At 43.4% G+C, this 20,275-nt stretch overlaps 1 protein-coding gene across 3 annotated transcripts in view; it reads left to right on the top strand.

The window, feature by feature from the left end:
* Nucleotides 1-13,898: 13,898 nt before the first annotated feature.
* Nucleotides 13,899-20,275, top strand: part of CPPED1 (calcineurin like phosphoesterase domain containing 1) — a 95,637-nt gene continuing 89,260 nt past the window's right edge. For all 3 annotated transcript variants that reach the window (XM_030578506.1, XM_030578504.1, XM_030578505.1), the window contains exon 1: nucleotides 13,899-14,067. In XM_030578506.1, the coding sequence (XP_030434366.1) occupies nucleotides 14,004-14,067 (64 nt within the window). In that variant the 5' untranslated portion in view covers nucleotides 13,899-14,003. The remainder of the gene's footprint in view (nucleotides 14,068-20,275) is intronic.

Below are 20,275 nucleotides of genomic sequence, written 5' to 3' on the forward strand. Positions count from 1 at the left end.
GCTCATCCCCTGCATTCCTTTCTCAAGCAGTCAAAACCCATAATAGATACACTTCGTTTATTAGAAAGCTTTGTTTCTGGTATAGCAGCAGCAAAGATATTTTCCTCATAAATAACTTTTTCAATTTCTGATACAGTTCTGGATCCCCGTTGCACTCAAATGCATGATGCTAAAGGTGGCAGTAGCATTTTTGTTGACCCCTCCCTTGGAAACCACAAGAGGTGATGTTTGGTTTCCCCATGTAGTTGCATTGTATTTCTGAACTCTCTTCTAAAACTTCATGGTGGGAATATGCTTGTCAGAGCCCCATTAGCCAGAGATTCCCTCTGGAAACACTCCACTATCACAATGAGGTGGGGATGCTCTTTACTTGCAACTGCAGTGTTGGAATAGACTTGTACCATTCTAAACAGAATATTTCATATTAGAACTAATGGAAGACTGTGACCTCTCAGCAACAACAGGATAATACTTTTAAATCCCATGGTTGTCTAACATTTATCCAGTGAAAGAGAAATTATAAAAATAAGGTCCAGTCCCATAAGGTGCTGAGCACATCCTGCTAGGTGCTAAATGTTAAGTTCAATGGGAGTTTAGGATACTTAGTACCCTACAGCAGTAGTTCTCAACCAGGGGTCTGATGGACCCCTAGGGGGCCTCAAGCAGGTTTCAGGGGGGCCTCCAAGCAGGGCCAGCATTACTCGCTGGGACGCACAGCAGAAAGCTGAAGCCCCACCTCATGGGGCTGAAGTACAGGTCCCTGAGCCTCCCACCTAGGGCTAGGGCTGAAGCCGAAGCCTGATCAATGTAGGTTCATGAGGGCCCTTGTGGCCTGGGGCCCCACGCAATTGCCCTGCTTGCTACCCCTAATGTCGGCCCTGGCTTTTCTATGCAGAAAACCAGCTATTGTGGCACAGGTGGGCCATGGAATTTTAAGGCGAATTGGGGCGGGGGGGGGAGACAAAGAAAAAGGTTGAGATGCCCTGCCCTACAGGGCATGTGTTTTAATCGGTTGGTCTCACACACACAACCTCAAATAATTTTGGCTTTTAGTGGGATCCTATCAGGTTTTACAGCTGGCATGACTGAGGAACAAGCAGATAAAGTTGGGGTTTGGGGGTGGAGGGGGTTGAGGGTTTTTTTTTTTCTCTTTTCCTCAGGGTCCCACAGTGAACTTGCAGTTCAGGCAAGTTTTACATCTAGAGTTTTTTCTCCTGCTGAGTCCTTTGCTTTAAGACAACACCACTTCTATACACTGCCTGCTACATGTACTTGCAACCAAATGACAACAGTGAAAAATACTTTTAATGCTGTTAGCCCATCTGGAGCATTGGTGAGTGAGTTTAATTTGTTGATTCTTGCCTGCTGCATAGTGAAGGTATTGCGAATGTGATCATCTCCCAGCAATGGTAGGAATGTACTAATAAGGGGACAAGTAACATCCACTGATAAAATCCCATTACCCTCATTATATTCAGCAGCAGAAGACATTCAAAGGGAGTTGAAGCCTATTTTTCCTCATGTACGTTAATGTCTGTTTCCTTCAGAACAACTACATTTAACACCTGGGTATGTTATATTTACACTATAGATTTTCAGAAATGTTGTGTGAAAGACATCATTAATCCCCAGGGTAATACAGACACCAGCAGATTTTGTGTGCTGCTATCATTTGGGGACTTGTAATAGTGTAAATGCAATGGTGAGAGACACTGAGAAATGTCAGTATAAACCAGGTGCCTAAGAATTCTTTCACAGGATTCTAGACCTTACACTGAGGTGGGAAGACATCATAGCCCATCTTTGCCTACAGCTCCTGGGATCAGGCCTGGTTGTTGGTGCTCTCCTATCTTGTCAGGCTGTCCAACTATTTTAAGTATTTCCAAAGTATGCATCCCTGTAATATCTGAACAGTTTTGTCCTGTAGAGGCCTCTCTGCCTAGCGTTCCTGTGGACATAGAGGAAACTATGGTTTGTACACAAGCAGTGTAACAGCTCAACAAATTAACAGAAAAAAAAATATTTCTAGCTAACTAATACGCAGCCAGTACCTTAATGCTGCCAGTACCTTAAAGCTGAGATAAACCCCTGTGTAAAGGTTGTATGTGTTTTAGAGGGTAGGGTAAGAGACTGGAGAATCTGGTCATTTGTTTTCCCATTTAAAGAAAAATGATTTCTCATAACTAAAACCAAGAAAGGACCACATGGCAAGCAAGCTTATATTAAGGGCGCTTTGCAGGAAATGGTTATACTTTATTCCTGAAATATGTTCCATTGACTTGTGTGCTCAGAACCATGTTCCATAGAATTGTGTGTGCTCAGAACTTCTGACAAGCAGGCCCACTGAATATATTGGCATAATAGAATATAGAACTTGTGTTGCTTGAATGGATGGGGGAGACATTACAGGGAAGCCAGCAGATTTCCAACCAGAGTGGATTTTGAAAACACTTACCATTTGGTGCAATCTGGTGCCTTCCAAAGACCAAACGAGTTTTTAATGCTCTCCAGGGTTGCATAATTTCTGGCAGAGATGACTGAGTAGTGTCCAGTGAGAGGTGACTCCATCAGAGACAGTGGATTACCTGACCTCTCCCTTAAATTGGCAGTGGCTCAATTTTCAGGCTAAGGGATGCAAGCATTTCACTGCTAGACTGAAAAAACAAATAAGATGCTGTTTAAAGAAAAAATCTATAGCATGTTTCTATTGTCAGACGCCCTTTCAAAGAACTAGTTTTAAATTCAAGTGTGGTCCAGATGAGCATTATATGCAAACTTCTGGAATAAGAGACAAGATGGGTGAAGTAATATCTTTTGTTGGACCAATGTATGTTGGTGAGGGAGACAAACTTTTGAGCTACACAGAGCTCTGCTTCATGTCTGAGAAAGGTACTTAGTGTCTCAACTAAATACAAGGTGGGACATCAGGAGGTTTAGCATGTCTAAATCAGTGGTGCAAAAATGTGCATATTTTTGCATGCTTCTATTTTTAGAATTGCCCTTGCTATCTCAGGCCAGCAAGGAGGAAGTTACCCTCTCAAGTGCTAGTTCAGTCTGACAGGGAAATGGTAAGGTTGGGAGTCTTGCCCCCTCTTTCCCCCAATCCTCCTGCTTCATTCTAATACAAGGTTGGGAGAATTGACAGTTGGACTGTTCCTGGTGTAAACCCAAGTGTGGCACACAGGAAGGAGGCATCTGGAAAATATGGGATGAGGGGAAGTTTAGCACAGATCAGGGCACCCCTCATCTCTACCCTCATTCCCTTGTATGAAGAAGGGTGGTAGAAGATAGAAATATCTGTCTGAATCTCAGATGGATTAAGGAATTAGGCCAAGGGTGCCTTACCTCTATTGAGGTTATGACATACAGCAGGGGTAGGCAACCTATGGCACGGGTGCCGAAGGCAGCACGCGAGCTGATTTTCAGTGGCACTCGCACTGCCTGGGTTCTGGCCACTGGTCCGGGGGGCTCTGCATTTTATTTAATTTTAAATGAAGATTCTTAAACATTTTAAAAACCTTATTTACTTTACATACAACAATAGTTTAGTTATATATTAGGCTTATAGAAAGAGACCTTCTAAGAATGTTAAAATATATTACCAGCACCCGAAACCTTAAATTAGAATAAATTAATGAAGACTCAGCACACCACTTCTGAAAGGTTGCCGACCCCTGGCATAGAGCCATGCCCTCCTGCGTTTAACTGTTGTTTCTGCCTGGTAGTACTGTTCACCCCTGTTATTAAAGAATTAATAAATCAGCCTGCTGTGTAAAACTCATCCTCTGTGTGTTGTCGTCTTTCGCCTGCATGTCTGCATCAATATGGGATTCCATGTATTTTAAGGATCTCCTTCTCTCCTCTCTTCTCCCTTTATTCAAGGTTTGTAACACAGTTTCAGATATTTGGATGAAGGAACCTAGAGAAGTGCAAAATACTATTTATCACTAAGATAATATTGAAAATGGAAGCTTTAGATTTGTTAAAAATGATCCTTAATGGAATAGAAAGGGTGCTTGAAATTCTCTGCAACAGAAGCTCTGAGCAAAGCTGGAAGATAGTCCACACTATAACACAGAAAGTATCAAGTAATATTTAATTCTGCAATCATATTTTTTGCAAATTAAACTAAAATGTTTATAATATCAATTATCCATTCTGAGTCCATCAGTCTCAACTCATTTTCTTCAGTCATTACTTGAGTTGTAAAGACCTCAGGTGGGTCATTTGTGTTTAATTTAATCTGTGATTTTTCCCAGAACAGTGGCTTTGTTCATTTCCAGTTTTAATTACAGAGAAGTATTTTGTTATGCAACATATCCAGCACATCCAATATATGAAAGGATAGAAAATCCATAGCAAAATATATGTATGTTTCAATAGATGGTCATCGTTTCAGGAGGTTCAGTGATTAAAATATCAGTTCTCTTCATTAGCATAGGTTATACTGATGATAAAACCGTTGGTAAAGTAAGTACATAGCATGTTAATAGCTGTTACACCTTGAGAACACTGCACACTGCCTGAGTAAATGGGTAGTGCAGAGGGGAATGCTATAAGTGTTTGGAGGGACAGAATCCTTTCCCTCCCTGGACCTGAAGTAACAGCATAGCTTCTCTTTAGCTGCTGCTGCAGCAATCTACGGGTGAGGCTACAGCCTAAAGGGAGACTAAGCAGCCTTGGCAGCTCTTATGACCAACTCCTATAAAAAGGGTATATGGCTGGTTGAACAATAGCATCCAAGTTTCCCTGCCACACTCTCAGGGCCGGCTCCAGGCACCAGCCCAGCAAGCAGTGCTTGGGGCGGCACGTCTGGCTCTTCGACGGTGGGTCCCTCACTTCCTCTCAGAGCGAATGACCAGCTGCCAAATTCTGAAGCGGCGGCGGTAGAGCTGATCGCAACTTTTTTTTTTTTTTTTTTTTGCGCTGCTTAGAGTGGTAAAAACCCTGGAGTCGGCCCTGTCACACCCTGGCTGTAATTGCACCCAGTCACTGAAAGGACTGTCCTTTAGGGGCTCAGCCTTATCTGCATGGGCTCTCCACATCCTGTCCTCTTTGTACAGTGGAAAGGAAATGAATCCTCTATCATTTCTTCTATCCTCACTAAGGCAAGAATTCCTCCTCAGTGAATGTGATTTAATGCTTCTGTTCTTTACTTAATTTGGTATAGCCAATGTGAATGATACATTTGCTTCTCAAACACAATTATTTGACTAAATAGGTGACCAGCAACGTGTTCTCCAAAGAAGACTAGAATTAACATTCATGATATTTCTAAGGTAAAACCAAGCCAATGAAAATAGAAACCCTCCTTTTGAAGACACAAGGAGAAAGAAAAGTCTCAGCCCTCTTTGCGGGTCACCTGTAATAAAACAATGTATCCTATCCAATCTGAGAGGATTTCTCTCTACATGTCTAGTTCAAAAAACAATCTGAGGGCTGTGATTGTTTGAATCTTTTTCTTTTGCCATTTCAGAAATAGCAACTGCACTTTAATAATCTTTTTCCCCAATAAAATGTCTCTTATCAACAAAAGAGAAAAAAATCTGAAAAAGCAAGATAGACCATGCATACAAAAGCCAAAACTAAATCCAGCTTCTTTTGCCAGACTAACCTAGCACATTAATGGGAAAGTTCACTGTATTTAAAAATTAGACAGGTCAAGCTGTAAACCTCAGATCTAGATATGATCTTTCCCAAAGTTAAGGATACTTGAATCTGGGGTTTTGATCCAGGGCCACCTAGTAGTAGCCCTTAGGGGCCTGATTTTTAAAAAGGTATTTAGGCACCTAAAGGTACAGATAGGTACCTAGTGAGATTTTTCAAAAGCAGCTAGGCACTTAACTGATTTTTTTTTCTGGTACTTTGCGTTATCCTTCAATTATACTTATGACATCAGGTTTGAACCATGGCTAATTAATGCTGAGTAACAATGGTTAGTATAGTCAATGTGTTCCTTGCCACATCCTACATAGGCCAGGAAAGGATTTAGGGCAGGGATGGGCAAACTTTTTGGCCTGAGGGCCGCATTGGGTTTCGTAAATTGTATGGAGGACCGGTTAGGGGAGGAGGTCGTGGCCTGACTCCTGCTGCCTCATCCAACCCCTCCTCTCATTCCTGATGGCACCCCAGGACCCCTGTCCCCTGCCCCTGAATCCCCCGCCCCTGACTGCCCCCTGCAGCCCCATCCAACCCTTTCTCCTTTCTGACTGCCCCGACCCCTGCCCCCATTCAACCCCCTGACCTTTATCCACACCCCCACCCCCTGACCACAACCCCGAACTCCCCTGCCTTCTATCCAACCCTCCCTGCCCCCTTACCACACTGCCTAGAGCACTGGTGGCTGGTGGGCCTGGAGCCTGGCCATGCCACCGCCACCACCACGCAACACAGAGGCTAGGTCAGGCTGGGCTCTGCAGCTGCGCTGCCCCAGGCGCTCACAGCCCCACCGCCCGGTGCATTGCGCCGGTGGGAGAGTGAGCGAGCTGAGGCTGCAGGAGGGGAGGGGAAACAGAAGGGGAGGGGCTGGGCGCGAGCCTCCTGAGCCAGGAGCTCAGGGGCCAGGCAGGATGGTCCCACTGGCTGGATGTGGCCTGCAGGCCATAGTTTGCCCACCTCTGATTTAGGGAGAAGCCTGTGATAATACTGTCAACAAAGGCTCTCTTTAGGAGGGAGCAAAAGAGTCAGGATATCCAGCAATTCAGCAAAGAATCTCCTTTGTATTTATTAGCAGTGAGTCCTTTCTCTTCTTTGTTATAATGGATTCTATAAATGAGCCCAATCCTGTGATGTGCTGAACACTACCTGTAACCTGGTCAGCACCCTTCTCTGGAATCAAGGTTGCAGGAAGTGCTCAGACTTGCAGGACTGGGCCCCAAGTTTACATATATAAGCAGCAGGAAGGTCAGGAACTTATGAATGTAAAAATATGATGACCAACATTTTTGGAAGTAGCCTCTAACCTGAAATGCCTCCATTTTTTGGGTGGCCAACTTCAGACACCTTGAGCTTTGTTTGCTAAACATTCAAAAAACTCCAGTTACAATATTGCAAACATGGACATATCTAGATGGAATCTGTATCCGTGTCAAGAATGGGAATTCAATGTGCAAAACAAATTGAGTTAAATAACGTATTTAACACATTACATCAACTTTTATATCTCTCATAGTTACAATGATTCAAGGAATATATTATAGGTTTCTTGAACAAATGGAGCCTGCCCACACTAAATGAGTCAGATAAAAATCAATTACATTGTAGATTCTTAACTGTGGAAACAATCAATGTCACTTTAGTCCTCTCCTTAGCAACAGCAGATCAGTTCTGGTCAACAGATTTTCAAGTTTGTGCAAAATATTTTTAATTTTCTTCATATTTTAAGAAAAAAAGTAATATTTATTTGAGTCCCTTTGAGCATTTGCTATTGAAGGACAGAAATTAGTAAAGATTTATTTCTTGCCTTTGTCGTCTTTGAACAGGATAAGCATCATTGTAATGACTCACTTGCACTTATTTAGTATGTCCAAAGTTACTTTCCCTTCCCATAATCAGATGGAAGGCCCCTGCTCAACCTATTTAACAAATGCCAAACTGCTGCCTTTGGAATTGACATTGCAGGAGGCTTTCATAATATAGAATTTTGAATACTTTGGGCTAAATTTTACAATCAGACACATGCACTCAGAGCCCACTGAAGTCAATGGGAATTTTGCATGAGTAAGGACTTGGTAGAAACTGAATGGAGACCTCAAGATTTGGCACATCCCATTTTTCTTCAGGCACATCCTGTTCTAATCATCCATGAACCTTGTGCACGCATCATTCTTCTGAATCACGCGGTTTACTTTCCTCCTAACGTTAGGGTGGTCTGCTGGCATGCATCTCTTAGGACCTGACTAGTATTTCTTGTGGTTGGATTGGTTCTTTCCTGGATAATGTAGGATTGTGATAGGAGTGGGTGGCTGCAATATGGTACCAGTTTTCAAGCATTACTAACTTTGTCCGTGTGTGTGTGTGTGAGAAAGAGAGAGAGTAAATACCACTTCTTCACAAGTGTTATAACTACAGGTGTACTTAAATACTGGAGAAATCACACATTTTTCACAGCAAAAAGCAAATTTTGCAGATGTGTTCATACAGTATATACGCAAGTATTGTACTGTACTACTGTTACGTTTGTAACTTGCCCTGGATAAGGAAATCTGCTAAATTTTTAATAAAAAGTAATAATGCTCAAAGTTGTACGTAAAGCTTAGAAATACATTTATGTTTACTTAAATAAAATAGTCTGTTTTATTTGTAAATGGAAGCATATAGCATCCACCAGCAGTTGCAATTGATATATTCTGTCTCTGTGGGATTACTACTGGGGGAATTCTGCACCACTGCATGCATGCATAATTAATGAGCCATGCATATTTTTAACTTTTTTGCGCAGAAAAAAGCTTCTGCTGAAAAGTTGCTGCAGTTCTGCATTTTTCCCACCAGAGGGCACTGTGGCGATAGACCACAGCAGCAGCTCCCAGCCAGCTAGAGAAGAGAGCTTTCTTCAGACCAGGTCAGCTATGGGGAGACAGTCAGTGTGAGTTGCTGTGGGGGGGTGGTCAGAAAAGGGCTTCTAAGGGCTAGTGGGGGAGGACAGATAGGGCAAGGAACTGAACGGGATTGGAGGCATAGGGCCATGAGGGAGGGGAGTGAAGGGCCACATGATGGTGCGGATGGGGTGTAGAGCTACATAGGGACAGAGGGTGTCTGAATGGCGGCCCGGAGATGCATGGGGAGGGGGTGTAGGGCCACATGGGTTTCTGAGTGGATGTGAAGGGACACCTGTGCCTGACTGAATGGAAGAGGCTAGGGGTCAGCCAGGGTCTGCATGGGGGAAGCTTACGAATGGTCCCTCCCCACCCCCCCAAAAAACTATTCCGTACTTTCCCACTCATACCCAACAACCCTCCAAGTTCACATCCAGGCTCCTTCCCAGCCATTATTTCCCTCTCCCTCAGCCCCTCCATTACCCCTGACTCCCCCAAACCTTTGAACTGCTTCTAGGTGGTTGGGGAAATACAGCTGTATTGTAGTTTAAATTAATTATTACTAGAGTTCTGTATTAATATCCCTAGTAAAGAATCTATTTGTCAAAAAACAATTTCTGAATTTTGTTTGTTACAGACATACTTGCTGACAGGTATTTTGAAATAAATGACCAAAAATAATTGAAACTGGTGTGATTATATTGTGTTATTTTGACAAAATATGCAGAATTTGAAATTTTTGTTGCAGAATTTTGAATATTTTGGTGCAGAATTTTCCCCAGGAGTGTGAGGTGAATACCTGGCCATATGTTGAAAATGCATGTTCTGCATCCACAGAATTGGTAGGAACTGTAAGGCAGCATTTTGCCAACTTGTAGCGATTTGGAAACCAATCACAGACAGAGTCCCAAAACTCAGTTACTTTTACTGGCATTCTTTGACAAAGGCCAAGTAAGCAGCACATTCATTGTCATGATCTTTCTCCCACCCAGAAATCACTTGAGTTAGCTCAGGGTCAAAACACAGAAAAGGCACCTGATTTAGGTAAAAAATGTGAATAGCACTCAAAAAGTAGGTATCTGGTTGTTTAAACCGAGATGGTAGTACCTGAAGTACTGGTTTAACTTCTGCTATTGACTAGAACATTTCTTGTCTGAGGCTATTTTCAGCTTGGCAGTCTGAAAGTTGTTGCGATGCCATATCTTCAGTCTATATGATCAAATCTATCAGTTTGTTGTACACTTTGAATCAAAACTGGCCGACTTTCAAACCATGTTAGAAGTTGCATGAACTGGATTTTATTCTCAACCACAACCTTCACTTGGTCTTCAATGTTGCTCTCTTTTAACAGATTAGAGATTTTAAGCACAGACTGTGTGATTTCAAGCTCCACAACCACAAATTGATGGTGGTATTTAATATTCCTTGCACGGTAAGTGTAACAAGGTGCTGGCCAGGAGGGCCTGAGCCAGGCCCCTGTTGGCCCAGCTCTAATTATGAGGAATTAATTGGCGCTGACTGGGTGTGGCTCACCTAGGAGCTTGAGGAGAAACACCTGCAGGCCTTATTAGCAAAAGGGCTATATTAAAGCTTGCAGAAAAGAAGCCAAAGGGGGTGGGTGGGAAGGAAAGAGAAGGCAGCAGCAGCTGCTGCCGCCACCGCCGCCGCCGCCAGAGCCCTGCTGGCCGAGGAAGCTAGCTGACCCCCCTGGGTCCTGGTGAACAGACTGTATATAGATGGTGGTGGGAAGTGACACTGCAAATAAAAAGGCACTGGTGCTTGCACTCTAAGTGATCTCTGGCTGATTTTTGGCACAAGCAGCCCAAGGCTCTGTTACAGTAAGCAACTGCATTAAACTATGAATTCCGCCTTGTAATCACTGGTTCAGGTGGAAGCGAAGCTGCTTGGTTACCACTTTGGTTAGCTCCATGGACTCCTTGAGTTGTAGTTTATGGCTTGGACAATGCTTGAATATTCTTTTTAAAAGAAGAAACCACTATACCCAGAACAGGAAAATGTGTATGCCAGATATCACCAGCCATTGAAAGAATGTGTGCATTACAGGTAACGTGAACTGCATTGGGCATCATTCCTTGTAGTACACCAGAGAGAGCTTTGCGCGTGTACATTACATTGTCAGAGAAATGCTGAAACCTTGTTGAAATCTAACCCTTAGTTTACACCAGCCTTTACTACAGCTTGTGATACAGCTGAAAAAATTACTGACTTGAGCTGAATAGTCTGTTAGGAAAACAGCATAGTTGTCTTTCCAGCTGCAGGTATGAATAAAATGTGGAGTATGTACTTATCCTATGCATCTGTTGCTTTGTCAGCAACAATTGAAATGGAATCATATTCTGCCAGCACAGATTTTGTAAACTGAAGGTGCTTCGCAATTACTTCTGTTAGATAATCTTGGTGACATTTGTTTGCACACTTGAAACTGCCAGCATTTGTTACATGCTTTCTGAAGTATTCCCTTAGTTTTGGATTATCCCTTTTTCCCCCCCTAAAGGTACGTTAGCAGCCTTGAAAGCCTCCACTAGCTCCATTGTATCATCATTTTTTCCCCCCAGACTACTTTCAATCATTCTTGTAAACATCATGGACACTGTCGCTTGTTTTTTGTTCTGACCTGTAGCCTCTGAACGTGCTTTTTGTTTAATATGCAATTCAGACTCAAAATGGCAACCAATTATGTTTTTTCTGAACAATTCCAGAGTCACATTGTAAGATGAACAAAACAATTTTCACCTGAACCTTACTACATATAAGGTTCTCCATGGGTACTGCTTCACACTAACCAAAGCTGAAATGTTCCTCGCTTTTTTTGATTTGTCAGCCATCTTTATATACAACAACAATCCTTTCACTCAACCTGTTTGTGCTCACTTATCGTCATAAATGTTGACACACTCTCAATCAACAATCTACTGTAATGACTGCTGTGCTAACTTTAGTCTACGTTGTGCAACTATCCACTATGATGATTGGAATGATATTGCATGATATCAACAATTGTTTTTGCATTGTGGCCATCACAAGTTTTGCAGCATATTTTATGACTAATAAATATTTTTATTTTGAAGGTTAATTTTGTTGTTGATCCCATAGATCACAATTTCACAGGAATGTGAAATAAGTAGGCTTCTAGTTATAACTGTTAGGGCTGTAATCCATTCTCTTATTGTAGGGTTGCTGCAAGTTTATGGTGTTTTGAATAGTATCGTTTTAAAATCAGATTTTATTAATTATATTCCTTATTTAGCTAATCCTTCTCAATCCATATTGTCCCTTAACAAACACAAAGATGTGGCCCTTTGTATATCAAGTTTTATTTCCCTTATTTTGTCTAACTCTTCCCTCAAGGACTTGTATATATATCAGGACACATCAGAAACAGATGTTGATAATCCTGTGTGTGTTGTTTACACCCCCAGCATTCACTGGATTCTCTGAATTCCAGATGGCACATAGTCATTCTAGTCTATGTATAAGATTAGAATGGGTTTAACTTCAAATGTGCATCTGTCTGTTTTGTAACTTTAATTCCTCAGTCTAGACCTCTCTGTTCTTTTCACCTTTAATATTCCTCCATTCTTGCAATATGATTTCTTCCTTCACTGAGAGTAGACAAGTAGCTTTTTTCAATACATTTTTGAACTACTCCTCATCAGAAGTTAGTGAATTTAAAAATTACTTGTTATATTAGTGCTTTATTTAAATTTCTCAGGAGTGCATAGAATTATACCTTGAATTGCAGCAATTGATATTGGAAAGATTAGAAACTGAATTTTCCACAACTTTCTAAGGGTTAAGAATTCATACTGTAGAGCAGGGGTTCTCAACCTGGAGGTCATGTATCCTTGGGGATATGCAGAGGTCTTCCGGGCGTGCTTCAACTTCTCTACATATTTGTCTAGTTTTACAGCTGGTTACATAAAAAGCACTAGGGAAGTGAGTAAAAACTAAAATATCATACAAATGTTGACTTGTTACACAGAAATGTAAGTACAATATTTATGTTCCAGATGATTTATAATTATATGGTAAAAATGAAAAAGTAAGCAATTTTTCAGTATTCGTGTGCTGTGACACTTTTGTATTTGTCTGATTTTATAAGCAAGTAGTTTTTAAGTGAGGTGAAACTTGGGGAGGCAGGTACGCAAGACAAATAAGACTCCAGAAAGGTTGAGAGCCACTGCTGTAGAGAGTGTAGTCTACTGTATATTGCACTGGACCAAGTCTTAGCAGACCTGGATTCTATTCCCATCTTTACTGCAGTCCTGCTGGATGACCTTGAACAAGTCACTTCCCCTTTCTGTACCTCTATTTCCCTTCCCAACTTTTGTCTGTCTTGTCTATTTAGGTTCTAAAGCTCTTCAGGGCAGGGAATGTCTTACTGGGTGTTTATACACCACCAGTTTGGACACAGCACATACAAAAAGAACTCCCTCTCCCTCTCAGTCTTTGTGTGACTACTCAATCTGCTGTTGAGTTCAAAGAAAAATGTGGGGTTGCTGGCTGGGGCTGCTCTCCACTGTGCTGTACAATTCCTAAGGCTTCCAGGAAAGCACAATGGAGCCATTACAAGCATACTTATCAGAGGACTTGGATCCTGGAATGGGGTGAGGAAGAGCAGAAGGTGAACATGGGGGTCAGAGTGAGAGAGGTTGTGCCTTTGGTTTTAAAAACAAAAAATTTAAATCCTTTGTAGAGCATCTTGAATAAAAAAAATGTTAAGAGAAAAGGAAACCAGGAACTGACCTAAAAAACAGTCTTTAAAGACAGCATGAGCCTGAGGCTATTGTTACTTTGCCCGCCAGTGCTGTTAGGGAGAAACAGATTCACGGTGTTTCACAAGTAAGGAGACAGTTGAACCACAGAAACTCCCAGATGCTTTTATATTTTAATTTAAAAGACAGACTATAGTGGGGGCAGATTCAGTTCCTGTCTCACAGGCCCACATTTTGGCTTTCACACGAGAGCCATCTAGCTGGGCCCAGGCACGGCAGCCCAGCACTCTGGCTCTCTCCCTGCAAAAGTTTGCAGCTTTGATGTCAGCTCACGGCGCATGTGTTTTCACTCTGTGCCCTGACATGGTGCTGAAAACGGCTGAGCAAAGTGCAAAATTGCCTGCCCCAGTGGTGCAGGGTGACCAGACAGCAAGTGTGAAAAATCAGGAAGGGGGGGTAATAGGAGCCTATATAAGAAAAAGACCCAAAAATCAGGACTGTCCCTATAAAGTTGGGACAGCTGGTCACCCTGGCTGCCTCGCCTGCCCTCAGGGGCTGGATTCCACCCTTTACCCTCCTGGCCAGGAGCCCTCTCCCGTCATCCCGTCCCGCGCTCCCCTCGGGCACCTCCCCTCCCAGTCGGCCCGGCCCAGCGCTGGATCCCGGGTTTCCCTAGTCTGCTGCGGAGCAGCCACCTGGGGTTTCGGGACTTGGCTGCGCTTAGGCGGACGCTATGGCCGAGGAGCGGGACGTGTTTCTGAGAGCCCGGGGCAGGACGCTGAGCGCCTTTCGCGAAGGTACGCGGCCGCCAGGCCCAGCACGGGGAAGGGAGGCGGCTGGAACTCGGCACCCGGCGGAACGTTTGTGCGGGGGGTGCAAGTTTCAGCCGGGCTCTTGTCACCGGGCGCTACCAGGCTTTGGGGGGACGGAGCAGGAGATGCGCGGGCCCGTCTGGCGGGAGGCTGGGGGAGCGAGAGGCGGGGGTGAGGGTCTAGGGGGGCGTGCAAGTGCGTTGGCTGCGGGGTCACGGCTCTAGCAGGGACTGTGGGACCGCGGGGCTCCGGTCGCGCCGTTGCTGTGGGGCATGGTGGGAAGGGTCACGGTCCTCGCAAGCCGCGGTGGAGGGGTCCCTGGCAGCCCCCGCCCGCCACAGCCAGCGCGCAGCAGGAGGGAGCGGTGGGCAGCTGTGGCTGAGGGCGCTCCACGTACACTCCCGCCCCCGCGGAGACTCCGCAGTCTGTGGTGTCCTGCAACTGTGAACTTCCAGCGATGACTCCGGTTCCCATGGCCCTGCTCCCCTTACTGCAGTGCCCAGTGATTTACTCTGTAGAACACAAACACCAGTTCCATAATAGCAAATGCCAGATATGAAACAGAGTTAGGCTGCCTCCCACGGGTAGTTCATGGCTGGTGTGTTTGAGGCCATTGAGGGCCCCGGCCCATTCATACCACCTCCTAGTAACGCTTAATTCTTTCAGAGTAGCAGCCGTGTTAGTCTGTAGCCACAAAAAGAACAGGAGTACTTGTGGCACCTTAGAGCCTAACACATTTATTTGAGCAGAAGCTTTAGGGAGGTGTGTGTATATAAATACATGTACGCAGGCACACAAAGAACATGAAACAATGGGTGTTACCGTACATGCTCTAAGAAGAGTGATCAGTTAAGGTGAGCTATTACCAGCAGGAGAGAGAGAAACTTTTTGTAGTGGTAATCAAAATGGTCCATTTGCAGCAGTTGACAGGAAGTGAGGAAGGGGCGGGGGGGGGGGGATAAAATGATGAAATAATTTCTCTTTGTGTAATGACCCATCCACTCACATTCTTTATTTAAGCCTAATTTAATGGTGTTCATTTTGCAAATTAACTCCAATTCAGCAGTCTCTCGTTGGAGTCTGTTTTTGAAGTTGTTTTTTTTTGTAATATTGTGACTTTTAGGTCTGCAATCGAGTGACCAGGGAGATTGAAGTGTTCTCCGACTGGTTTTTGAATGTTATAATTCTTGACATCTGATTTGTGTCTGTTTTATTCTTTTACGTAAAGACTGTCTGGTTTGGCCAATGTACATGGCAGAGGGGCATTGCTTGCAAATGATGGCATATATCACATGGGTAGATATGCAGGTGAACGAGCCTCTGATGGTGTGGCTGATGTGATTACGTCCTGTGATGGCGTCTGCTGAATAGATATGTGGACAGAGTTGGCAACGGGCTTTGTTGCAAGGATAGGTTCCTGGGTTAGTGTTTTTGTTGTGTGGTCTGTGGTTGCTGGTGAGAATTTGCTTCAGGTTGGGGAGGCTGTAAGCAAGGGCTGGCCTGTCTCCCAAGATCTGTGAGAGTGATTGATCATCCTTCAGGATAGGTTATAGATCCTTGATGCGCTGGAGAGGTTTTAGTTGGGGGCTGAAGGTGTCCAGCGCACCATCAAGGATCTACAACCTATCCTGAAGGACGATCCATCACTCTTACAGATCTTAGGAGACAGGCCAGTCCTTGCTTACAGACAGCTTATGCTCAAATAAATTTGTTAGTCTCTAAGGTGCCACAGTACTCCTGTTCTCTTTTGCTTAATTCTTTGTAAGTGGTCTGGGTGATGATCAGTTTATGTCTTGATGTATGAGTTTAAGATTACCATTATGTCAGCTTTCATAATTAGATCTAGTCCCAGGTTGTTAACCTAGCCATAAACTAAGATTGATTTAATATATCTTGAAAGTCAGATGTAGAAAAGGTGTAGATTTTATCTCTCTATTTGTTCTTGAATTGGTTTGCTGAGATGGCTAGAGGAATAAGGGCACAAAGCACCAGGCAACATTTGTCATATTTTCTTGCCTTCTTGGTGTTCGGTGGAAATATTTGGTCTGGCTTGCTGCCAAATTTAAAAAAATCACCAATTTTAAGCCTGTGAAATACATGTTAACTCATTCTGGTAGCTTATTAGTTACGGATGGTCTTGTTAGTTTGGAACAAAGCACTTAGGGTTCTTGGAACAGGTAATAGACCAGCCCCCTGGTTACATCAGCTGTATAGTGAAATCTCAAGGAAGGAATAGCGAGTAATAGCGAAAACAATGCTGAACAAAACTAGATCCAAAAACTTAATGAAATATGGTTGTATGAGAAGAGCAACAAGCAAAATTGTCCCAAACCACATTCTTTACAAGTGTTTTCTTTTTGCCTCATATCATCTGGGAACTTGATATTCTTCAAATACCTCCAATAAAATCATCTTTTTGCAAACCAGTGTTGGTTTGGACTTAAAACTTGTGGTCAGTGTTCATCTGCCACCTCTAGCTGTGATGTTTTCTTGTACTAGATTTAGGCTGTTCTTTTGAAAAAGGCTAAAGTTCAGTGGAAGAAATGTTTAAACAATAAATAAAGCGCTGGAAAATGCAGATCCCAGGCTCCATAGGCCCAAGATTTTTTCATTTGAAAATGAAAACTATTTGTTCACATTTTGGGCTGGGGTTCCCAAATGTCTTTGTTGTTAATCTGTTCCACAGACATCATTCTGTTCACGAATCTCTCAACTACTTTGAGATGCCTCTCACCTGTAATACTATTCTGGCACAATATTTCTTCAAAAAACACGAATACACTACCCATGGGCCTCATTTCCTTTTCTTATTGTTTCTTTTGCTAATCCACTGCTTCTGCATTCTATACTAGAATGTTTTGTATACTGAGCTTTCACACTTTTAGTTGTAAATGGATCTGTATTGAATTTAGGCTTGGGTTTTTTTACACATTTTCCTCCAAATTCCCTCTACCCCCTTGAAATTATGCCCCAAATTTCTCATTGTTTAGAACAGTTGTAGTGTTTCAGTTAAGATGCTTGGCCCTCTATAGTTTAGACAACTAATTTTGCTAAATAAATCACACATTTTTAAATACTTGGTTTGTCCAATACAGTGTATTGTAAACAATTATTTTGGAATTGTATAGTGCCATTTGAAAATGTAATTGTACTTATCTAATGCCATAGCTAGGGCCCTACCAAATTCACCATTCACTTTGGTCAATTTCATGGTCATCGGATTTTAAAAATTGTAAATGTCATGATTTCAGCTACTTAAATCTGGCGCTGCTGCCTTCTAAGCTAGAGAGCAGTGGCTCCTGGCAGGGAGCCCAGCTCTGAAGGCAGAGCTGCTGTCAGCAGCAGCACAAAAGTTGATGGCATGGTATGGTTGTCATGGGTTCCCCCCTGGGGTGCCATGTGGAGCTGGGTTACCTCTGAGCCCCCTCACCTGCCAGCCTGGGCTCCCTCTCGCACTACTGTTGTGACAAGCTGCAAAGCCTTCCAACCTGCATATTCACATGTAGGGGCATACTCAGCTGCAGTTATACATAGGCTCTCTAACCACCAGCTTCCCAGCCTGGGACCCCAAAGCAGTACTGTCCTGTCCTGCCCTCATCAAATCTGGGCAGTATATGGGTTTAATACCTAGTCTGCCCATCTCTCAGTGTGAAGAAAACAATGCACAGTTATAACCCAGGAAAGATTTTTCCCAACCACTGCAGTCAAAGCCCACTGGTTTAGATTAAAACAAAAATAAGTTTATTAACTACAAAAGATAAAGTGATAGCAAACAGATTAAGGCAGATAAATTACCTAGGAAATAAAAAAAATTGAAACTAAGATTAATGTACTTGATTGCATACAAATTAGCAGAGTCTCACCCTAAGAGAGGATACAAGCAGGCTGTAGATTCTTAAGGCACAAGCTGCATTAGCTTTACAGCTTGGGTTTCTCAGGTCTTTATACCCAGGCCAAAAATCCCTTTAGCCTGGGTCCAGCACTCCTTCCAGTTCAGTCTTTGTTCCTCAGCTGTTTCCAGGGGTTGTTTTGTGTGGAGAACGAAGAATCACAGATGATGTCACTCCCTGCCTTATATAACTTTTGCGAATGGCATGAACCCTTTGTTCCAAAGCTTGGTTCCCAGACCAGTTTGTGGAAAAATACTGACATCCCAAGATGGAGTCCAGCATCATGTGGCCTGGTCACATGTCCTTGTAGAGTCATACCAGCCATCACTCTCAGGCTGTCTATAGGGTTCTCAGGAAGGCTCACCAGGTGAAAGATAAGCTTCTCCTGAGGCCTATTGTTCTCCCTAATGACTCATTGCCCTGAATAGACCCTTCCCAACCATCTATCTAGACTGAAAGCATCTTGTCTAGTGGGCATTACCTAGCTATAACTACATTTGAAATACAGATATACAGTCAATGTTCATAACTTCAGATACAAAAATGATACATGTATACAAATAGGATAATCATATTCAACAAATTTTAAATTTTCCAATGACCCCTCACAGACTTACCTGTATAAAATGCATCATAATTATGCTACAACCATATCATCATAATATCACTATGAAGAGTGGGGTGCAGTGTCACAATGGTATATAGTCACCTTTACTTCTGCACTGCTGCCTGCAAAGCTGGGCCTTCAGTCAGCAGATGCCACTCTCCAGCTGCCCAGCTCTGAAAGCAGCAGCACAGACATAAGCAGGAGCGGCACCAGAGTTTCTGACGCCCTAGGCGGACGGCCATTTCGCCGCCCCCCCCCCCCCCCGTGGCCCCAGTGGACTTATTGCAGTGATGCCGGCGGGCGGTCCGCTGGTCTAAAGGCTCCGGTGGACCTGCCGCAGGCACCGGAGCCTTTAGACCAGCGCACCGTCCGCCAAAATGACTGCGGCAGCTCCACCCAAGCCTTTCCAGCAGCGGACCGTCTGCCGGCATCACTGCGGTAAGTCCACCGGACCCGTGTGCCGACTCCCCCAGCAAAATAGCACCTCCCAAAAATTCTGGCACCCTAGGCCATTGCCTAAATGGTAGCACCGGCCCTGGACGTAAGGGTAACATGGTATGGTATGGCCATCGTTACTTCTGTGCTGCTGCTCGTGGGGCGCTGCCTTCAGAGCTAGGTGTCTAGCCAACAGCTGCTTCTTTTCTGTGCTGCCTTCAGAGCTGGGTGGCTGAAGTAAGGGTGGCAATACCGCAGCCCTCCTAAAATAACGTTGCGACACTTCCTCCTCCCCTGCCCCCCGCAACTCCCTTTTGGATCAGGACCCCTAGTTTGAGAAACACTGGTCTCCCCCATGAAATCTGTATAATATAGGGTAAAAGCGCACAAAAGACGAGATTTCATGATCTGACGTGTTTTTCACAGCTGTGAATTTGGTAGAGCCCTAGCCTTAGCTCCGTAGAAGCGCAGCAGAACTTCTAAGGGCAAAGGATTTGGAGGAATAGGAAAGATAGTTTTCAACTGTATAGGAAGCAGGCAAAATAGAGAAAAGTGATTGTACAAGTGGCAGTACTGGCAAGCAGACACTTATTTGTGGAGTAGAAAGAAGCATGTTAAGGGAAAGGAATTTTTTGTTACTACCTTGAAACTCTTTACTGCAAGTGAGTTTTGCGGAAAGTTCTGCCAGATGCGCCTGTTTATGCTTGTGTAATAAAATCTATATATTCTAGATAATCATTTGAGAAAAGCCATATATATAAAAATAAAACCTCTCCCCGATATAATGCGACCTGATATAACAGGAATTTGGATATAACACGGTAAAGCAGTGCTCCAGGGAGGCGGGGCTGCACACTCTGGCGGATCAAAGCAAGTTCGATATAACGTGGTTTCACCAATAATGCAGTAAGATTTTTTGGCTCCCGAGGACAGCGTTATATCGAGGTAGAGGTGTATTAACTGAGGCTTTAAAAAGTCCTCAACACACTTTACATTTAGAATAAACTATTTTACAATTGCCAGTTAAATAAGAAACGCTTAATTTTAACAACATTAAGGCCACCCCAATTTATTTAAAGATTATTTAAGAACTAGCTTTTTTTTCCTACCTCTTCCCAAAGGCGATGAATATCACAGTTGTTAGAGTCCCAGCCACTATTTCCATTTTGCTAGCAAGTTTTGTGATGCTTTGGATGATGGATGCTATATAAAAATTATTTGTATGTCTCATCTAGGGAAATACACACTTCTCCGAGCCAGC

Source organism: Gopherus evgoodei, chromosome 10 (assembly GCF_007399415.2).
Source record: "Gopherus evgoodei ecotype Sinaloan lineage chromosome 10, rGopEvg1_v1.p, whole genome shotgun sequence".
NCBI classification, from domain to species: Eukaryota; Metazoa; Chordata; order Testudines; family Testudinidae; genus Gopherus; species Gopherus evgoodei.